The sequence below is a fragment of the Trematomus bernacchii genome, unplaced genomic scaffold (assembly GCF_902827165.1).
Source record: "Trematomus bernacchii unplaced genomic scaffold, fTreBer1.1, whole genome shotgun sequence".
Classification (NCBI taxonomy): domain Eukaryota; kingdom Metazoa; phylum Chordata; class Actinopteri; order Perciformes; family Nototheniidae; genus Trematomus; species Trematomus bernacchii.
This window is the reverse complement of record NW_022987783.1, coordinates 24,647-45,989: the sequence shown is the minus strand read 5'-3', so window position 1 is coordinate 45,989 and position 21,343 is coordinate 24,647. Positions and strand designations below refer to the sequence as shown.

Below are 21,343 nucleotides of genomic sequence, written 5' to 3'. Positions count from 1 at the left end.
CTGTTACCTCAGAGCCACCTGTTCCCTCAGAGCCACCTGTTCCCTCAGAGCCACCTGTTCCCTCAGAGCCACCTCTTCCCTCAGAGCCACCTGTTCCCTCAGAGCCACCTGTTCCCTCAGAGCCACCTGTTCCCTCAGAGCCACCTGTTCCCTCAGGTCCACCTGTTCCCTCAGAGCCACCTGTTCCCTCAGGTCCACCTGTTCTCTCAGGTCCACCTGTTCTCTCAGGTGTTCAGGTCTCTCCTTAATAACAGATAGACCCTTCTTTTTGCAGGTCTGAAGCTCCCTGACTTCCAGGACTCTATCTTTGAATATTTCAACACTTCTCCTCTGGCCCCGGACCTCACCTTCAGAGTGAGTCACCTGTCTGTCTTTCTGTCTGTCTCACCTGCTTCCTTGTGTTCTGCATCCTGTTTTTACTTGAAATATAAGTTTACATACAGTTTGATTTGACGATGATGTCACTCAGGTGTGTATGTTGGTCAGTTAGCTCCGCCTACTTGCTGCTGGCTCTCCTGGAAGACCTGAGTTACCCACAATCCTCTGGGGCAGCTAGCTGTCCGATGCCGTTAACACAAGCTAACCCCTGCTGTTGTTAACGTGTCTCTTTGACCTGTAGACCGCCGACTTTGAGTCCCCCCCCCTGAAACCAGAGGCCACAACCCCATCGCCCTGCACCGAGGTCAGTCTCACTGTGTGTGTTTGTGTGTGAGTGTGTGTGAGTGTGTGTTAGTGTGTGTTTGTGTTAGTGTGTTTGTTATTGTGTGTATACCTACATGTCTAATAGACTAAGATGAGCTAAAGGTTGAATGTAGGCTGAAATGCTGAACAGTGAAATAGATGCTTGTGAGATGCAATATGATCGATGTCCACAGGAAGTGAGACCGGCATCAGTCCCTGTGAGCCCCATCCCCCCCACCCAGAGCTCACTGACCACACCAAAGGTAAACAATCAACCTGGTCCGTCAGTTGATCCAAGAATCGTCAGTGGATCCCAGAGACGCACTGATACCGATGTACTTTGTGATCTTGGTTTTCTAAATACACTTTGATGTGTTCACAGCCCAAAGTTCACCAGTTGAGCATCAAGACCTTCTCCAGTCCAGCCCAGTGCACCCACTGCACCTCGCTGATGGTGGGACTCATCCGACAGGGATTCGCCTGTGAAGGTACACCTGAAGAGCACTGCAGATAAACCTGGTCCAGACCCTCTAACTTTAGATCTGGGACCTGGATTTAGTTTGAGGGTTGACTGGTGCACAAAGGAGGGCCTCCACTCTGTAGGGCTTCAGTCTTACTGAGGGACCCTGTACCTCCATTGTAACATTAAGACTTCCTGTCTCTCATTAACACTTCCTGTCTCCCTCAGTTTGTTCCTTCGTCTGCCACGCCTCCTGCAAGGACCAGGCCCCCCCGCTCTGTCCAATCCCAGCCGAGCAGGCCAAGAGGCCGGCAGGCATCGACGTCCAGAGGGGCATCGGCACCGCCTACAGGGGCTACGTCAGGGTGAGTCATTGGGGGGGAGGCACTGCCTACAGGGGCTACGTCAGGGTAAGTCATGGGGGGGGAGGCACTGCCTACAGGGGCTACGTCAGGGTAAGTCATTGGGGGGGAGGCACTGCCTACAGGGGCTACGTCAGGGTCAGTCATTGGGGGGGAGGCACTGCCTACAGGGGCTACGTCAGGGTGAGTCATTGGGGGGGAGGGCACTGCCTACAGGGGCTACGTCAGGGTGAGTCATTGGGGGGGAGGCACTGCCTACAGGGGCTACGTCAGGGTAAGTCATGGGGGGGGCACTGCCTACAGGGGCTACGTCAGGGTGAGTCATTGGGGGGGAGGCACTGCCTACAGGGGCTACGTCAGGGTAAGTCATGGGGGGGGAGGCACTGCCTACAGGGGCTACGTCAGGGTGAGTCATTGGGGGGGAGGCACTGCCTACAGGGGCTACGTCAGGGTGAGTCATTGGGGGGGGAGGCACTGCCTACAGGGGCTACGTCAGGGTGAGTCATTGGGGGGGAGGGCACTGCCTACAGGGGCTACGTCAGGGTGAGTCATTGGGGGGGAGGCACTGCCTACAGGGGCTACGTCAGGGTGAGTCATTGGGGGGGGAGGCACTGCCTACAGGGGCTACGTCAGGGTAAGTCATGGGGGGGAGGCACTGCCTACAGGGGCTACGTCAGGGTGAGTCATTGGGGGGGGAGGCACTGCCTACAGGGGCTACGTCAGGGTGAGTCATTGGGGGGGAGGGCACTGCCTACAGGGGCTACGTCAGGGTCAGTCATTGGGGGGGAGGCACTGCCTACAGGGGCTACGTCAGGGTGAGTCATTGGGGGGGGAGGCACTGCCTACAGGGGCTACGTCAGGGTGAGTCATTGGGGGGGGGGCACTGCCTACAGGGGCTACGTCAGGGTAAGTCATGGGGGGGGAGGCACTGCCTACAGGGGCTACGTCAGGGTGAGTCATTGGGGGGGGGGCACTGCCTACAGGGGCTACGTCAGGGTGAGTCATTGGGGGGGAGGGCACTGCCTACAGGGGCTACGTCAGGGTCAGTCATTGGGGGGGAGGCACTGCCTACAGGGGCTACGTCAGGGTGAGTCATTGGGGGGGGAGGGCACTGCCTACAGGGGCTACGTCAGGGTGAGTCATTGGGGGGGAGGCACTGCCTACAGGGGCTACGTCAGGGTAAGTCATGGGGGGGGGCACTGCCTACAGGGGCTACGTCAGGGTAAGTCATGGGGGGGCACTGCCTACAGGGGCTACGTCAGGGTAAGTCATGGGGGGGGGGCACTGCCTACAGGGGCTACGTCAGGGTGAGTCATGGGGGAGGGCACTGCCTACAGGGGCTACGTCAGGGTGAGTCATTGGGGGGGGGGCACTGCCTACAGGGGCTACGTCAGGGTAAGTCATGGGGGGGGAGGCACTGCCTACAGGGGCTACGTCAGGGTGAGTCATGGGGGGGAGGGCACTGCCTACAGGGGCTACGTCAGGGTGAGTCATTGGGGGGGAGGCACTGCCTACAGGGGCTACGTCAGGGTGAGTCATTGGGGGGGGGGGCACTGCCTACAGGGGCTACGTCAGGGTCAGTCATTGGGGGGGAGGCACTGCCTACAGGGGCTACGTCAGGGTCAGTCATTGGGGGGGAGGCACTGCCTACAGGGGCTACGTCAGGGTGAGTCATTGGGGGGGAGGCACTGCCTACAGGGGCTACGTCAGGGTGAGTCATGGGGGAGGGCACAGCCTACAGGGGCTACGTCAGGGTTATAAATAACTGTGATTGATTGACATTTGTCTCCATCAGATCCCAAAGCCCAGCGGGGTGAAGAAAGGCTGGCAGCGAGCCTTCGCTCTGGTCTCTGACTGCAAACTGTTCCTGTACGACGTCCCAGAGGGAAAGACCCCACAGCCAGGGGTGGTGGCCAGTCTGGTGCTGGATCTCAGGTAACCCCACCTAACCTGACCCAGTCTGGTGCTGGATCTCAGGTAACCCCACCTAAGCTGACCCAGTCTGGTGCTGGATCTCAGGTAACCCCACCTAAGCTGACCCAGTCTGGTGCTGGATCTCGGGTAACCCCACCTAAGCTGACCCAGTCTGGTGCTGGATCTCAGGTAACCCCACCTAACCCCACCTAACCTGACCCAGTCTGGTGCTGGATCTCAGGTAACCCCACCTAACCTGACCCAGTCTGGTGCTGGATCTCAGGTAACCCCACCTAAGCTGACCCAGTCTGGTGCTGGATCTCAGGTAACCCCACCTAAGCTGACCCAGTCTGGTGCTGGATCTCGGGTAACCCCACCTAACTTGACCCAGTCTGGTGCTGGATCTCAGGTAACCCCAAAGAGCTTCAAGGGTTCAGGATCCACTGGCAGTCTGGAGCACCTTGAGATGCAGAGGTCTTTGAAGAGGGTTCAGCTTGGGGAAGAGTTTTGTGTACTGTTTTGAGATTTGAAAAGACAGTCTGTAGTGAATAAAAGCTGCTGCACACATTTTATTCTGGGGGACTTGAAGAGTTTTCTGATATCCAACATACTGTCCCGTGTTCTCCAGAGAGGAGGAGTTCTCCGTCAGCTCGGTCTTGGCGTCAGATGTGATCCACGCCACCAGGAAGGACATCCCCTGCATCTTCAGGGTAGGAAACCCCATCCTCTCTGCCCCCCCGGGTTACTCTCTGACCCCCATGTGACCCCTGTATTTGTTGTGCTCCTGCTCAGGTGACGTCCTCGCAGCTGGTCTCTCAGCTGTCCTCTGTGTCTCTGCTGCTGCTTGCGGAGAGCGAGGTAGAGAAGAGGAAGTGGGTCCGGATCCTGGAGGGTCTGCAGAGCATCCTCACCAAGAACCAGCTAAAGAACCGACAGGTCCACGTGCTGCATGAGGCCTACGACGCCTCGCTGCCCATCATCAAGACCACGCTGTCTGCAGCTGTGCTCGGTCAGAAACCCCCTGAGAGTTATCAACACCTGTCTGTCTGCAGATACACTAACACCTGTCTGTCTGCAGATACACTAACACCTGTCTGTCTGCAGATACACTAACACCTGTCTGTCTGCAGATAAGGAGAGGATCGTCCTGGGAACCGAAGACGGGCTGTTCGTGGTGGAAGTCACCAGAGACGGTGAGAGACAGACAGGTTCAGAGATGATTACTTGGTGCTGTATTGAGTCTGCTGTACTGTATAACACACCGCTGCTGAGGAGGCAGACAGACAGGTTAACAGACAGACAGGAAGTCTCTCTTCTGTAGCATTCACACAGGTGGGGAAGGAAGCTGTAGTTCTGTATCTGGATGGGTTTACACACCCAGTGAAATGTTCTACGTGTTCATGGGAACAAAGGTTTGCGACTTATGTTGTTTAAATATTGTCGGTCACCAGTTTCAGAGGATGGCCAGCAGATGGCAGTATTGCTACACAAACAGTGCATGTGTAATGAGAGTGTGATATGAGGGAGATCACCTGAGTTCACCTGAGATCACCTGAGATCACCTGAGATCACCTGAGATCACCTGAGGAAGTGAGAGTCTGTGTACAGGAAGAGGTGTAGTTAGTGGAACGTGACTTCCTGCTGTTCAGTATTTTATCACGCTACACCTGAAGCACCAGCTAAATGTAATGTGATGTGATGTGATGTGATGTGATGTGATGTGATGTGATGTGATGTGATGTGATGTGATGTGATGTGATGTGATGTGATGTAGTGTGATGTAAAGAGATGTAATGTGATGTGATGTGATGTGATGTAGTGTGATGTAATGTAATGTGACCCCCCTCAGTGATCGTCCGGGCCACAGACAGTAAGAGGGTCCATCAGATAGACCTGATCCCTCAGGAGCAGATCCTGGTTCTGCTGTGCGGGCGGAGCCGCCACGTCCACCTTCACCACTGGGGGGCGCTGGAGGGGGCCGAGGCCTTCGACATCAAGATGCCAGAGACCAAAGGCTGCCAGGCCCTCACCACGGGGGTCCTGAGGCCCGGGGGCCCCGCCTGCCTGCTGGCCGCCGTCAAACGCCAGGTGAGAAACACCTCAGAAACACCGGCGGCAGTAAATGTGTTTTGCTTCTCTTCGTGTCCCACATTCCACATCGCAGAAACTGCATTCAAACATTTATCTCGAACGCTATTACTCCTGACATTCCTAACTTTCAGAATTCCAGACCTGAACCCTAATTCATCCAAATAAAACTAAACGACAAACCCCTTTAGTGCTGATCCTCAGGTGAGCCCAGGTCCTTCAGCATCCACTTTCTCCAGCTCTAATGTTTTCATGGTTGTCAAGCTGCTTTAGAACCAGACTCAGACTCGATGCCCGTGTGGTCTTGATGTCTCGATGCCCGTGTGGTCTTGATGCCCGTGTGGTCTTGATGTCTCGATGCCCGCATGGTCTCGATGCCCGCGTGGTCTTGATGTCTCGATGCCCGTGTGGTCTTGATGCCCGTGTGGTCTTGATGTCTCGATGCCCGCATGGTCTCGATGCCCGCGTGGTCTTGATGTCTCGATGCCCGTGTGGTCTTGATGCCCGTGTGGTCTTGATGTCTCGATGCCCGCATGGTCTCGATGCCCGCGTGGTCTTGATGTCTCGATGCCCGTGTGGTCTCGATGCCCGTGTGGTCTTGATGTCTCGATGCCCGTGTGGTCTCGATGCCCGTGTGGTCTTGATGTCTCGATGCCCGCGTGGTCTTGATGTCTCGATGCCCGTGTGGTCTCGATGCCCGCGTGGTCTTGATGTCTCGATGCCCGTGTGGTCTCGATGCCCGTGTGGTCTCGATGCCCGTGTGGTCTCGATGCCCGCGTGTTCTCGATGCCCGTGTGGTCTCGATGCCCGCGTGTTCTCGATGTCTCGATTCCCGCGTGTTCTCGATTCCCGCGTGTTCTCGATTCCCGCGTGTTCTCGATGCCCGTGTGGTCTCGATGCCGTTTGGTCTCGATGCCCGCGTGGTCTTGATGCCCTTGTCTGCCCCCCCCCCCCCCCCCCCCAGGTCCTGTGCTACGAGATCTCGCGGACGAAGCCCCCCCAGAGGCGGCTGTGGGAGGTGCAGGCCCCGGGGGTGGTGCAGTGGCTGGGTATGCTGAGGGACCGGCTCTGTGTGGGGTACCCGGGGGGCTTCGCTCTGCTGGCCCTGCAGGGGGAGTCGTCCCCCGTCAGCCTGGTGAATCCAGCCGACCCCTCCCTGAACTTCCTGTCGGTTCAGCCTCCTGACGCTCTGCACGCCGCTCAGGTCGGAGTCTCAGAGCTGCTTCTGTGCTTCAGCCTCGTGGCCGTCTACGTGGACGGGCAGGGCCGCCGGTCCAGGGACCACGAGATGATGTGGCCCTCCACGCCGCTGGCCTGCAGTGAGTTACACTACCACCTGTCTGTCTGTCTGTGTCTCAACTGACTGTCTGTCTGTCACCTGTCTGTGGGCTTTAACTCCTCCCACCTGTCTGTCTGCAGGCTCTAACTCCTCCCACCTGTCTGTCTACAGTCCCTAACTCCTCCCACGTGTCTGTCTGCAGGCTCTAACTCCTCCCACCTGTCTGTCTACAGTCTCTAACTCCTCCCACCTGTCTGTCTACAGTCTCTAACTCCTCCCACCAGTCTGTCTGCAGTCTCTAACTCCTCCTACTTGTCTGTCAGAAGGCTCTAACTCCTCCCACCTGTCTGTCTGCAGGCTCTAACTCCTCCCACCAGTCTGTCTGCAGTCTCTAACTCCTCCCACCTGTCTGTCTGCAGGCTCTAACTCCTCCCACCTGTCTGTCTGCAGGCTTTAACTCCTCCCACCTGTCTCTAACTCCTCCCGCCTGTCTGTCAGAATGCTCTAACTCCTCCCACCTGTCTGTCTGCAGGCTCTAACTCCTCCCACCTGACGGTCTACAGCGAGTACGGGCTGGACGTCTTCGACCTTCAGACCTCAGAGTGGATCCAGACCATCTCCCTGTGCAAGGTAACCAATTGCAGCTCAGCACACAGTCACTGTGTAGAACCAGCCAATCACAGCTCAGCAAACAGTCACTGTGTAGAACCAGCCAATCACAGCTCAGTGTTTCCTCAGATCAGACCTCTGAACGTTGAGGGGACGTTAAACCTGCTGAGCTCTGAACCCCCCCGACTCATCTACTTCAGCAACACCTCGTCAGGTAACACACACACACACACACACACACACACACACACCCACACACACACACACACACACACACACACACACACACACACACACACACACACTGTGATAACTAACTCTCTCCTTTCTCTCTCTCTCACCTGTCTGTCTCTCAGAGGGCGTCCTCACCCTCCCCCCCCCCTGTGATCACAGCAGGAAGTTGATGATGAGGACTCGCAGTAAGAGGAAGTTCCTGTTCAAGGTTCCTGAGGAGGAGCGCCAGCAACAGAGGAGGTACATATATATATATATATATACTGTACTATACTATATATATATATATATATATATATAGCTATATATTATATATATATACTGTACTATACTATACTATATATATATATATATATATATATAATATATATATATATATATATATATATATATATATACACTATACAGTGTTTCCCCTACCATTGTCTTGGAGGGGCGCTGCTGCGCCCCGCCAACGGAGCCCTGCGCCCCCCCTGAAATTCAAGGTGTTTTAAAAAAAAAAAAGAAATCAAATTTTTTTTTTTTTTTTATTAATTTATATATATATATCAGGGATGCAAACTTGTCACCTTTCGGCGAAATTCGCCGGTTTTAATCCAAAATAGGTCGTTTGTGTGATTCATGTAGATCTGCAATAAAAATATTTTCGGGGTATGGGGGGGGGGGTCTGGGACCCGGAGTAATCTGCGGCCGCGAGCTGTTATGTGCCATCATGACACGCATGGTGTTCTTATATATATTATAATGCAGCGAGAGCTGTGTGCTGGAGTCTTCCTGTCGGCTCTGCTCATGGATGTAGAATAAGGCTCTGCTGCTCCGCGATGAGGGTCTAGCTTCAGCAGCTACATTACCTACGGGTGCGTTCGTTAATATTAACTGTGCGGTCCGGAGTCACTGTGGCACAGACTGGACCGCTGGTGAACAGCTGTTAGAACGGGCCGTTCAGGTGTTCAGAGCAGAGCTCCCTGTCGGAGCGGCAGAGCGTGATGTGAACTGACAAGTGTTCCTGTCGCAATATTATCGTTGAGCTAGCTAACATCACATATCTGCTAACGTTAGCTTTAGCCTTCGTTTTCAAATAGTGTTTTTCATAGGCTATAAACAGAGGTGGTATAAGTTATATATAATCTTGTACTTGAGTAAAAGTAGAAGTACTCAGATCTTGTACTTGAGTAAAAGTAGAAGTACTCAGATCTTGTACTTGAGTAAAAGTAGAAGTACTTCAGATCTTGTACTTGAGTAAAAGTAGAAGTACTCAGATCTGGTACTTGAGTAAAAGTAGAAGTACTCAGATCTTGTACTTGAGTAAAAGTAGAAGTTACTCAGATCTTGTACTTGAGTAAAAGTAGAAGTACTCAGATCTGGTACTTGAGTAAAAGTAGAGTACTCAGATCTTGTACTTGAGTAAAGTAGAAGTACTCAGATCTTGTTACTTGAGTAAAAGTAGAAGTACTCAGATCTTGTACTTGAGTAAAAGTAGAAGTACTCAGATCTGGTACTTGAGTAAAGTAGAAGTATCAGATCTTGTACTTGAGTAAAAGTAGAAGTACTCAGATCTTGTACTTGAGTAAAAGTAGAAGTACTCAGAGATCTTGTACTTGAGTAAAAGTAGAAGTACTCAGATCTGGTACTTGAGTAAAAGTAGAAGTACTCAGATCTGGTACTTGAGTAAAAGTAGAAGTACTCAGATCTTGTACTTGAGTAAAGTAGAAGTACTCAGATCTGGTACTTGAGTAAAAGTAGAAGTTACTCAGATCTTTGTACTTGAGTAAAGTAGAAGTACTCAGATCTGGTACTTGAGTAAAGTAGAAGTTACTCAGATCTTGTACTTGGAGTAAAAGTAGATAGTACTCAGATCTTGTACTTGAGTAAAAGTAGAAGTACTCAGATCTGGTACTTGAGTAAAAGTAGAAGTACTCAGATCTTGTACTAGAGTAAAAGTAGAAGTCTCAGATCTTGTACTTGGAGTAAAAGTAGAAGTACTCAGATCTTGTACTTGAGTAAAATAGAAGTACTCAGATCTTGTACTTGAGTAAAAGTAGAAGTACTCAGATCTTGTACTTGAGTAAAATAGAAGTACTCAGATCTTGTACTTGAGTAAAAGTAGAAGTACTCAATCTTGTACTAGAGTAAAAGTAGAAGTACTCAGATCTTGTACTTGAGTAAAAGTAGGAAGTACTCAGGTCTTGTACTTGAGTAAAAGTAGAAGTACTCAGGTCTTGTACTTGAGTAAAAGTAGAAGTACTCAGATCTTGTACTAGAGTAAAAGTAGAAGTAACTCAGATCTTGTACTTGAGTAAAGTAGAAGTACTCAGATCTGGTACTTGAGTAAAAGTAGAAGTACTCAGATCTTGTACTTGAGTAAAAGTAGAAGTACTCAGATCTTGTACTTGAGTAAAAGTAGAAGTACTCAGATCTTGTACTTGAGTAAAAGTAGAAGTACTCAGATCTTGTACTAGAGTAAAAGTAGAAGTACTCAGATCTTGTACTAGAGTAAAAGTAGAAGTATTCAGATCTTGTACTTGAGTAAAAGTAGAAGTACTCAGATCTTGTACTTGAGTAAAAGTAGAAGTACTCAGATCTTGTACTTGAGTCAAAGTAGAAGTACTCAGATCTGGTACTTGAGTAAAAGTAGAAGTACTCAGATCTTGTACTTGAGTAAAAGTAGAAGTACTCAGATCTTGTACTTGAGTAAAAGTAGAAGTACTCAGATCTTGTACTTGAGTAAAAAGTAGAAGTACTCAGATCTGGTACTTGAGTAAAAGTAGAAGTACTCAGATCTTGTACTTGAGTAAAAGTAGAAGTACTCAGATCTTGTACTTGAGTAAAAGTAGAAGTACTCAGATCTTGTACTTGAGTAAAAGTAGAAGTACTCAGATCTGGTACTTGAGTAAAAGTAGAAGTACTCAGATCTTGTACTTGAGTAAAAGTAGAAGTACTCAGATCTTGTACTTGAGTAAAAGTAGAAGTACTCAGATCTTGTACTTGAGTAAAAGTAGAAGCACTCAGATATTGTACTTGAGTAAAAGTAGAAGTACTCAGATATTGTACTTGAGTAAAAGTAGAAGTACTCAGATCTTGTACTTGAGTAAAAGTAGAAGTACTCAGATCTGGTACTTGAGTAAAAGTAGAAGTACTCAGATCTTGTACTTGAGTAAAAGTAGAAGTACTCAGATCTGGTACTTGAGTAAAAGTAGAAGTACTCAGATCTTGTACTTGAGTAAAAGTAGAAGTACCTCAGATCTTGTACTTGAGTAAAAGTAGAAGTACTCAGATCTGGTACTTGAGTAAAAGTAGAAGCACTCAGATATTGTACTTGAGTAAAAGTAGAAGTACTCAGATCCTGTACTTGAGTAAAAAGTAGAAGCACTCAGATATTGTACTTGAGTAAAAGTAGAAGTACTCAGATATTGTACTTGAGTAAAAGTAGAAGTACTCAGATCTGTACTTGAGTAAAAGTAGAAGTACTCAGATCTTGTACTAGAGTAAAAGTAGAAGTACTCAGATCTTGTACTTGAGTAAAAGTAGAAGTACTCAGATCTTGTACTTGAGTAAAAGTAGAAGTACTCAGATCTTGTACTTGAGTAAAAGTAGAAGTACTCAGATCTTGTACTTGAGTAAAAGTAGAAAGTACTCAGGTCTTGTACTTGAGTAAAAGTAGAAGTACTCAGGTCTTGTACTTGAGTAAAAGTAGAAGTACTCAGATCTTGTACTAGAGTAAAAGTAGAAGTACTCAGATCTTGTACTTGAGTAAAAGTAGAAGTACTCAGATCTGGTACTTGAGTAAAAGTAGAAGTACTCAGATCTTGTACTTGAGTAAAAGTAGAAGTACTCAGATCTTGTACTTGAGTAAAAGTAGAAGTACTCAGATCTTGTACTTGAGTAAAAGTAGAAGTACTCAGATCTTGTACTAGAGTAAAAGTAGAAGTACTCAGATCTTGTACTAGAGTAAAAGTAGAAGTATTCAGATCTTGTACTTGAGTAAAAGTAGAAGTACTCAGATCTTGTACTTGAGTAAAAGTAGAAGTACTCAGATCTTGTACTTGAGTAAAAGTAGAAGTACTCAGATCTTGTACTTGAGTCAAAGTAGAAGTACTCAGATCTTGTACTTGAGTAAAAGTAGAAGTACTCAGATCTGGTACTTGAGTAAAAGTAGAAGTACTCAGATCTGGTACTTGAGTAAAAGTAGAAGTACTCAGATCTTGTACTAGAGTAAAAGTAGAAGTACTCAGATCTTGTACTTGAGTAAAAGTAGAAGTACTCAGATCTGGTACTTGAGTAAAAGTAGAAGTACTCAGATCTTGTACTTGAGTAAAAGTAGAAGTACTCAGATCTTGTACTTGAGTAAAAGTAGAAGTACTCAGATCTTGTACTTGAGTAAAAGTAGAAGTACTCAGATCTTGTACTAGAGTAAAAGTAGAAGTACTCAGATCTTGTACTTGAGTAAAAGTAGAAGTACTCAGGTCTTGTACTTGAGTAAAAGTAGAAGTACTCAGGTCTTGTACTTGAGTAAAAGTAGAAGTACTCAGATCTTGTACTAGAGTAAAAGTAGAAGTACTCAGATCTTGTACTTGAGTAAAAGTAGAAGTACTCAGATCTGGTACTTGAGTAAAAGTAGAAGTACTCAGATCTTGTACTTGAGTAAAAGTAGAAGTACTCAGATCTTGTACTTGAGTAAAAGTAGAAGTACTCAGATCTTGTACTTGAGTAAAAGTAGAAGTACTCAGATCTTGTACTAGAGTAAAAGTAGAAGTACTCAGATCTTGTACTAGAGTAAAAGTAGAAGTAATTCAGATCTTGTACTTGAGTAAAAGTAGAAGTACTCAGATCTTGTACTTGAGTAAAAGTAGAAGTACTCAGATCTTGTACTTGAGTCAAAGTAGAAGTACTCAGATCTGGTACTTGAGTAAAAGTAGAAGTACTCAGATCTTGTACTTGAGTAAAAAGTAGAAGTACTCAGATCTTGTACTTGAGTAAAAGTAGAAGTACTCAGATCTTGTACTTGAGTAAAAGTAGAAGTACTCAGATCTGGTACTTGAGTAAAAGTAGAAGTACTCAGATCTTGTACTTGAGTAAAAGTAGAAGTACTCAGATCTTGTACTTGAGTAAAAGTAGAAGTACTCAGATCTTGTACTTGAGTAAAAGTAGAAGTACTCAGATCTGGTACTTGAGTAAAAGTAGAAGTACTCAGATCTTGTACTTGAGTAAAAGTAGAAGTACTCAGATCTTGTACTTGAGTAAAAGTAGAAGTACTCAGATCTTGTACTTGAGTAAAAGTAGAAGCACTCAGATATTGTACTTGAGTACAAGTAGAAGTACTCAGATATTGTACTTGAGTAAAAGTAGAAGTACTCAGATCTTGTACTTGAGTAAAAGTAGAAGTACTCAGATCTGGTACTTGAGTAAAAGTAGAAGTACTCAGATCTGGTACTTGAGTAAAAGTAGAAGTACTCAGATCTGGTACTTGAGTAAAAGTAGAAGTACTCAGATCTTGTACTTGAGTAAAAGTAGAAGTACTCAGATCTTGTACTTGAGTAAAAGTAGAAGTACTCAGATCTGGTACTTGAGTAAAAGTAGAAGCACTCAGATATTGTACTTGAGTAAAAGTAGAAGTACTCAGATCCTGTACTTGAGTAAAAGTAGAAGCACTCAGATATTGTACTTGAGTAAAAGTAGAAGTACTCAGATATTGTACTTGAGTAAAAGTAGAAGTACTCAGGTCTTGTACTAGAGTAAAAGTAGAAGTACTCAGATCCTGTACTTGAGTAAAAGTAGAAGCACTCAGATATTGTACTTGAGTAAAAGTAGAAGTACTCAGATCTTGTACTTGAGTAAAAGTAGAAGTACTCAGATCTTGTACTAGAGTAAAAGTAGAAGTACTCAGATCTTGTACTTGAGTAAAAGTAGAAGTACTCAGATCTTGTACTTGAGTAAAAGTAGAAGTACTCAGATCTTGTACTAGAGTAAAAGTAGAAGTACTCAGATCTTGTACTTGAGTAAAAGTAGAAGTACTCAGATCTTGTACTTGAGTAAAAGTAGAAGTACTCAGGTCTTCTACTTGAGTAAAAGTAGAAGTACTCAGGTCTTGTACTTGAGTAAAAGTAGAAGTACTCAGATCTTGTACTAGAGTAAAAGTAGAAGTACTCAGATCTTGTACTTGAGTAAAAGTAGAAGTACTCAGATCTGGTACTTGAGTAAAAGTAGAAGTACTCAGATCTTGTACTTGAGTAAAAGTAGAAGTACTCAGATCTTGTACTTGAGTAAAAGTAGAAGTACTCAGATCTTGTACTTGAGTAAAAGTAGAAGTACTCAGATCTTGTACTTGAGTCAAAGTAGAAGTACTCAGATCTTGTACTTGAGTAAAAGTAGAAGTACTCAGATCTTGTACTTGAGTAAAAGTAGAAGTACTCAGATCTGGTACTTGAGTAAAAGTAGAAGTACTCAGATCTGGTACTTGAGTAAAAGTAGAAGTACTCAGATCTTGTACTAGAGTAAAAGTAGAAGTACTCAGATCTTGTACTTGAGTAAAAGTAGAAGTACTCAGATCTGGTACTTGAGTAAAAGTAGAAGTACTCAGATCTTGTACTTGAGTAAAAGTAGAAGTACTCAGATCTTGTACTTGAGTAAAAGTAGAAGTACTCAGATCTTGTACTTGAGTAAAAGTAGAAGTACTCAGATCTTGTACTAGAGTAAAAGTAGAAGTACTCAGATCTTGTACTTGAGTAAAAGTAGAAGTACTCAGGTCTTGTACTTGAGTAAAAGTAGAAGTACACAGGTCTTGTACTTGAGTAAAAGTAGAAGTACTCAGATCTTGTACTAGAGTAAAAGTAGAAGTACTCAGATCTTGTACTTGAGTAAAAGTAGAAGTACTCAGATCTGGTACTTGAGTAAAAGTAGAAGTACTCAGATCTTGTACTTGAGTAAAAGTAGAAGTACTCAGATCTTGTACTTGAGTAAAAGTAGAAGTACTCAGATCTTGTACTTGAGTAAAAGTAGAAGTACTCAGATCTTGTACTAGAGTAAAGTAGAAGTACTCAGATCTTGTACTAGAGTAAAAGTAGAAGTATTCAGATCTTGTACTTGAGTAAAAGTAGAAGTACTCAGATCTTGTACTTGAGTAAAAGTAGAAGTACTCAGATCTTGTACTTGAGTCAAAGTAGAAGTACTCAGATCTGGTACTTGAGTAAAAGTAGAAGTACTCAGATCTTGTACTTGAGTAAAAGTAGAAGTAACTCAGATCTTGTACTTGAGTAAAAGTAGAAGTACTCAGATCTTGTACTTGAGTAAAAGTAGAAGTACTCAGATCTGGTACTTGAGTAAAGTAGAAGTACTCAGATCTTGTACTTGAGTAAAAGTAGAAGTACTCAGATCTTGTACTTGAGTAAAAGTAGAAGTACTCAGATCTTGTACTTGAGTAAAAGTAGAAGTACTCAGATCTGGTACTTGAGTAAAAGTAGAAGTACTCAGATCTTGTACTTGAGTAAAAGTAGAAGTACTCAGATCTTGTACTTGAGTAAAAGTAGAAGTACTCAGATCTTGTACTTGAGTAAAAGTAGAAGCACTCAGATATTGTACTTGAGTAAAAGTAGAAGTACTCAGATATTGTACTTGAGTAAAAGTAGAAGTACTCAGATCTTGTACTTGAGTAAAAGTAGAAGTACTCAGATCTGGTACTTGAGTAAAAGTAGAAGTACTCAGATCTGGTACTTGAGTAAAAGTAGAAGTACTCAGATCTGGTACTTGAGTAAAAGTAGAAGTACTCAGATCTTGTACTTGAGTAAAAGTAGAAGTACTCAGATCTTGTACTTGAGGTAAAAGTAGAAGTACTCAGATCTGGTACTTGAGTAAAAGTAGAAGCACTCAGATATTGTACTTGAGTAAAAGTAGAAGTACTCAGATCCTGTACTTGAGTAAAAGTAGAAGCACTCAGATATTGTACTTGAGTAAAAGTAGAAGTACTCAGATATTGTACTTGAGTAAAAAGTAGAAGTACTACTCAGATCTTGTACTTGAGTAAAAGTAGAAGTACTCAGATCTTGTACTAGAGTAAAAGTAGAAGTACTCAGATCTTGTTACTTGAGTAAAAGTAGAAGTACTCAGATCTTGTACTTGAGTAAAAGTAGAAGTACTCATATCTTGTACTAGAGTAAAAGTAGAAGTACTCAGATCTTGTTACTTGAGTAAAAGTAGAAGTACTCAGATCTTGTACTTGAGTAAAAGTAGAAGTACTCAGGTCTTCTACTTGAGTAAAAGTAGAAAGTACTCAGGTCTTGTACTTGAGTAAAAGTAGAAGTACTCAGATCTTGTACTAGAGTAAAAGTAGAAGTACTCAGATCTTGTACTTGAGTAAAAGTAGAAGTACTCAGATCTGGTACTTGAGTAAAAGTAGAAGTACTCAGATCTTGTTACTTGGAGTAAAAGTAGAAGTACTCAGATCTTGTACTTGAGTAAAAGTAGAAGTACTCAGAATCTTGTACTTGAGTAAAAGTAGAAGTACTCAGATCTTGTACTAGAGTAAAAGTAGAAGTACTCAGATCTTGTACTAGAGTAAAAGTAGAAGTATTCAGATCTTGTACTTGAGTAAAAGTAGAAGTACTCGGATCTTGTACTTGAGTAAAAGTAGAAGTACTCGGATCTTGTACTTGAGTAAAAGTAGAAGTACTCGGATCTTGTACTTGAGTCAAAGTAGAAGTACTCGGATCTTGTACTTGAGTCAAAGTAGAAGTACTCGGATCTTGTACTTGAGTCAAAGTAGAAGTACTCAGATCTTGTACTTGAGTAAAAGTAGAAGTACTCAGATCTTGTACTTGAGTAAAAGTAGAAGTACTCAGATCTTGTACTTGAGTCAAAGTAGAAGTACTCAGATCTTGTACTTGAGTCAAAGTAGAAGTACTCAGATCTTGTACTTGAGTAAAAGTAGAAGTACTCAGATCTTGTACTTGAGTAAAAGTAGAAGTACTCAGATCTTGTACTTGAGTAAAAGTAGAAGTACTCAGATCTTGTACTTGAGTAAAAGTAGAAGTACTCAGATCTTGTAACTTGAGTAAAAGTAGAAGTATTCAGATCTTGTACTTGAGTAAAAGTAGAAGTATTCAGATCTTGTACTTGAGTAAAAGTAGAAGTACTCAGATCTTGTACTTGAGTAAAAGTAGAAGTACTCAGATCTTGTTACTAGAGTAAAAGTAGAAGTATTCAGATCTTGTACTTGAGTAAAAGTAGAAGTACTCAGGTCTTGTACTTGAGTAAAAGTAGAAGTACCAGAGTGTAGGAATACTCTGTTACAGTGAAAGTCCTGCATTCAAAATGTTCCTCAAGTGAAAGTAGAAAAGTATTCTCATCAAAATATAGTGAAAGTACAGTAAAAGTATTCATTGTGCAGATTGGTCCATTTCAGAATAATATATATGATATGTTTTATAATGATTGATCATGAAAGTGTTCTCAAAGCTGGTAAAGGTGCAGCTAGTTTGAATGACTTTGTATACTGCAGGGTAGCTTGTGGATTTACTCCAGGTGGAACTAAAGTCTGATTTAACACTTGGTTATATTTCACATCATTCATCCACATCTGTGAAGTAACTAAAGGGATTAAATACATGTAGTGGAGTAAAAGTACACCATGTACCTCTGAACTGTAGAGGGGTAAAAGTACACCATGTACCTCTGAACTGTAGAGGAGTAGAAGAACAAAGTAGCAAAACATTGAAATACATAAATAAAGTACAAGTATCTCAAAATTGTACCAAGTATAGTACTTGAGTTTATGAACTTAGTTACTTCACACCACTGGCTATAAAGATAGAAAGACTAAGCCTTGCACAGAGACATCTTCAAAATGCTCAACAGAGCTGCCAAAATTATAAACTGACTGCTACACAATTAAAATAAATGCTTTTATATATTTCGATTAGATGTGACTCTTTGGCGTTTCTGTTATTATTAACTGCTTTAGTTGTTCTGACTGCTAACATCCTGTTGTTCCTCATTTTAAAGCTGATATCCCGTGGGGTCGGGGGGTCGGGGGGTCGGGGGGTCGGATCCTTGTCACCTTTTTCATACCTGATGAGTTTGCATCCCTGATATATACAGCACCAAATTGCAACTAATCTCTATCTACTGTCACTTTTCACATTGAACATGTGCTCTTTTATTAAATAAACTAAACGCTGTCCTTAAAGTTGTGAGTTTAGTGTTTTTGACCCGAAGAAAACACTGATGCATTAATCAATAACAATAATCCACAGCTCCTCTCTGCTCCAGAGGATTTAAACAATCCCCCCCCCCCCAGGGGAAAACACTGCTATATATACATGTACTATATATTATACTCTTATAGGGAGATGCTGAGGGATCCTGTCTTCGCTCTAAGATGATCTCCGGACCCACCAACTTCAACCATGTGGCTCATATGGGACCAGGAGATGGTCTGCAGGTCCTCATGGACCTCCCTCTGGTAACTCCCCTGTCTCCCCCTTATCATTAACCTGTTTAACCCTGAGCCTGTTTCTTTCCCAGAACAAATGACCATATCTTTACTTCTAAAAGGGGGTAAATTAATTAAAAAAAATCTCAAAGTAATGATAAACCTGTGAGTTGGATGTCGAACATTTACAATCAATATAGAATTTTTTTATTTTAAATTAAATTCAGATTGAACATAGTAAAAAAAATGTAAATGATAGTGTCCGTCCAAAAACCCCATGGCTTATAGTGAAAACCACCCTTGAATGATGGGATAGTAGACTAAAAGCTTTAGGAATCCAAACTACAACATATAATAAGTACCCTGTATCAAGAGCAAAACAAGTGACATTTGACCTTTTTAGAGAGATTTAGAAGAAAAAAAAAAGACTTCTGGGGTCATTTGGGTGCATTTTCCATATCTCTGGCCCCCCTCTTTTGAACAGTTAGAGCCAATAGAATCGAGGGGAAGTTCCTAAAATCCATCTAAACATTACCCATTGGTGAATGAGTGCTGCGCAGCCAGAATGCCCCGGAAGCTGAAGCTGCGATACACTCTGGCGGCTACCATTAGCAGCTAATTTAAAATCTCCGTTTTTGACATAAAAATGGAATGATGGATTATCAATAATGTTTTCAAAGTGACAGACACATTGGATTAACCATTGGATTAACCTATGGATTAACCCTCAGCAGCGTTTTTATCGTTTTAATGCCATTGAACACAACTTTTGATCAGAATAACAGCTACGGTGAGACGATCTCCCGTTTTTGCTCCGTAATGCTACGTGTTGTGATGTCTGTGTTTGCTTCCCCTGTCGCAAGTTCTGATCGCTCAGTGATGATACTATACCTATAGAATCTGTGGAATCTCAGCTTTAACCTGATATCTTGTATGTGCAGTTACGATAAGTAATAAGGATATTTTTTACCTTGATTTCTGTGCCAAGTGCGTTAGCATTTTTTCGCTCAGGGGTCATTTAGACGCTTCTTATGAGACTTGTGTTTTGTTTTTGTAAAAATGGTTCGTATTGTCAGTTAGCTGAGTTTCTTCCCGTTAATTTGGTATGACACATTAATAGGTTTTTAGATATTAAGAAGCCCTGAGACACAGTTTCGTGAAAAAAAAGAAACCACAGCCCCCTCTACCGGGGGCTCTCGGGCTAAACAGGTTAAGCCCCACCTCTAATCATTAAGCCCCACCTCTAATCATTAAACCCCACCTCTAATCATTAAGCCCCACCTCTAATCATTAAGCCCCACCTCTAATCATTGAGCCCCGTAACCCAAGCTCCAAAGGGGCGTGGCCAGCAGAAGCTCCAAAGGGGCGTGGTCAGCAGAAGCTCCAAAGGGGCGTGGCCAGCAGAAGCTCGCTTTACATTTAAATATGGAAGAGAGGGAGGAGGCTACAATGATCTGTTTGGTGTTTGGAGCAGAACACTTCAGAGACATGTTTTTATATATCTGTATATATCTGAGACCAATAATATATGCCTAAAATAGTGTGTGTGTGTGTGTGTGTGTGTGTTTGTGTGTGTGTGTGTGTGTGTGTGTGTGTGTGTGTAGTGTGTGTGTGTGATGTGGTGTGTGTGTGTGGTGTGTGTGTGTTGGTGTGTGGTGTGTGTGAGTTGTGTGGTGTGTGTGTGTGTGTGTGTGTGTGTGTGTGTGTGTGGTGTGTGTGTGTGTGTGTGTGGTGTGTGTGTGTGTGTGTGTGTGTGTGTGTGTGTGTGTGTGTTGCAGAGTGCGATGCATTCCTCGCAGGACGACTTAGTTAAAGATAAGCCCCGCCCCCTTTCCAGTATCTCCCGGCAACAGAGGAGCAGGACACACATCACACGCACAGCCTCAGGTACACACACACATACACATATACACACGCACAACCTCAGGTACACACACACACACACTGTGCAATCTGTGATGTCATCTGTTATCTTTGTTTTTATTGGTTCAGATTTTGGGGGCGGAGCTTCTCCTCGCAGTGACCAGGAGGACGGAGAGGTAACAGGAAGTTTACATAACCCCTACAAAATAAAAGCATCGTCATTAAACCATCATGAACTAACTTCTCTATCTCTCTTTCTCTCTCTCTCTCCCTCCTCTCTCTCTCTCTCCTCTCTCTCTCCCTCCCCCCCTACAGCCTGACTCCTCCCCCCCCTCTCACAGCTCTAATCCCAGTTCCCCCCCCAGCCCAAACTCTTCCCCGTACCGCAGCCGGCTGACTCTGGACAGCCTGGAGATGGAGCCCTGAGGCCCCGCCCCCTGTCGAGGCCCCGCCCCCTGCTACAAGAACCAATCAGACTGCAGACTGGGTTTTACACAATGATTTTATTGTGGCGGGGTGTGTCTGCGCTTCCTGCTGCTTTTATTAATGTTGGATTTTATCTGCTGGGAAGCCCCGCCCCCTGGTTTTGGCCCCGCCCCTGGTTTTAACCCCCCCTCCCCAGCTGCTGTGTTTTACCTTTGACCTGCTATCTGGGACCAATCACCTCTTCTTCTTTATTAAATGACCTCCTGTTGAGGGGGAGGCCTCACTCTGATGAAAAAACACTGTATGAAATAATTATAAAGTTTTGTTAAAGTTGCACATCATCATCATCATCGTCGTCGTTGTTGTGTGTTGTGTTGTTATAGGAGAAAATACTCTTTGATTTTGTGTGATGATCTTTCCTACTGCTCCCCCCCCGGTCAGGTGGGGGGGGGGCACCTGAACACTACTGCTCTGTTTATCCAGAATCTGCATTAAAGGATCTCTGTCACTATGAACCGTGTACTCAATAAAGGATTCTGCACAGGAAGTGATGTCACTTTGTAGTTTTTACAGGAAAAAAAGGATTAAGACCTAAAGAAACATTATAATCACATTTTTTAAAACTCTTTATTTTTCAGTCGACACAACTACATAGGTAGAAAAACAACAACAAACAGAAAACAGGACACGAGTTTAGTCTTTCTTTCTCCCAGCGGTGTTCACAGATCTTTTATTCCGAGACAGCAGGTCAGTCTTTCCGTAGTAAATATTTATATATCAGGAGGGTCACCAGTTCCGTGCGATGGCCTTTTACCCGTTAGTATCAAGGTTTTAAAAGATGGTCCTCTCCTTTCCAATGATACTATTCTGAATCAGGGCAGTCTCCGTGCTGCTGCACTGCTGAACAGACGACTCAGTACCACAGCTGAACTGTTCAATAACACTGTGACTACTAACCTCTTCTGATGACGCCTGCCATCTCGCTCTCTGGCGCCACCCAGCGA

At 44.4% G+C, this 21,343-nt stretch overlaps 1 protein-coding gene across 1 annotated transcript in view; it reads left to right on the top strand.

Annotated features, from left to right (window-relative positions):
* The window catches only part of cdc42bpb (CDC42 binding protein kinase beta (DMPK-like)), a 49,946-nt gene extending 29,060 nt beyond the window's left edge, over window positions 1-20,886 (top strand). The window contains 19 exon segments of the mRNA XM_034149396.1: window positions 275-354; window positions 620-682; window positions 876-944; window positions 1,064-1,169; window positions 1,370-1,506; window positions 3,299-3,438; window positions 4,046-4,127; window positions 4,210-4,426; window positions 4,548-4,610; window positions 5,267-5,505; window positions 6,470-6,824; window positions 7,317-7,414; window positions 7,523-7,607; window positions 7,750-7,867; window positions 17,964-17,980; window positions 17,983-18,080; window positions 19,829-19,937; window positions 20,043-20,089; window positions 20,229-20,886. Coding sequence (XP_034005287.1) covers window positions 275-354; window positions 620-682; window positions 876-944; window positions 1,064-1,169; window positions 1,370-1,506; window positions 3,299-3,438; window positions 4,046-4,127; window positions 4,210-4,426; window positions 4,548-4,610; window positions 5,267-5,505; window positions 6,470-6,824; window positions 7,317-7,414; window positions 7,523-7,607; window positions 7,750-7,867; window positions 17,964-17,980; window positions 17,983-18,080; window positions 19,829-19,937; window positions 20,043-20,089; window positions 20,229-20,339 — 2,234 coding nt within the window. The 3' untranslated portion in view covers window positions 20,340-20,886.
* The last annotated feature ends 457 nt before the right edge of the window (window positions 20,887-21,343 follow it).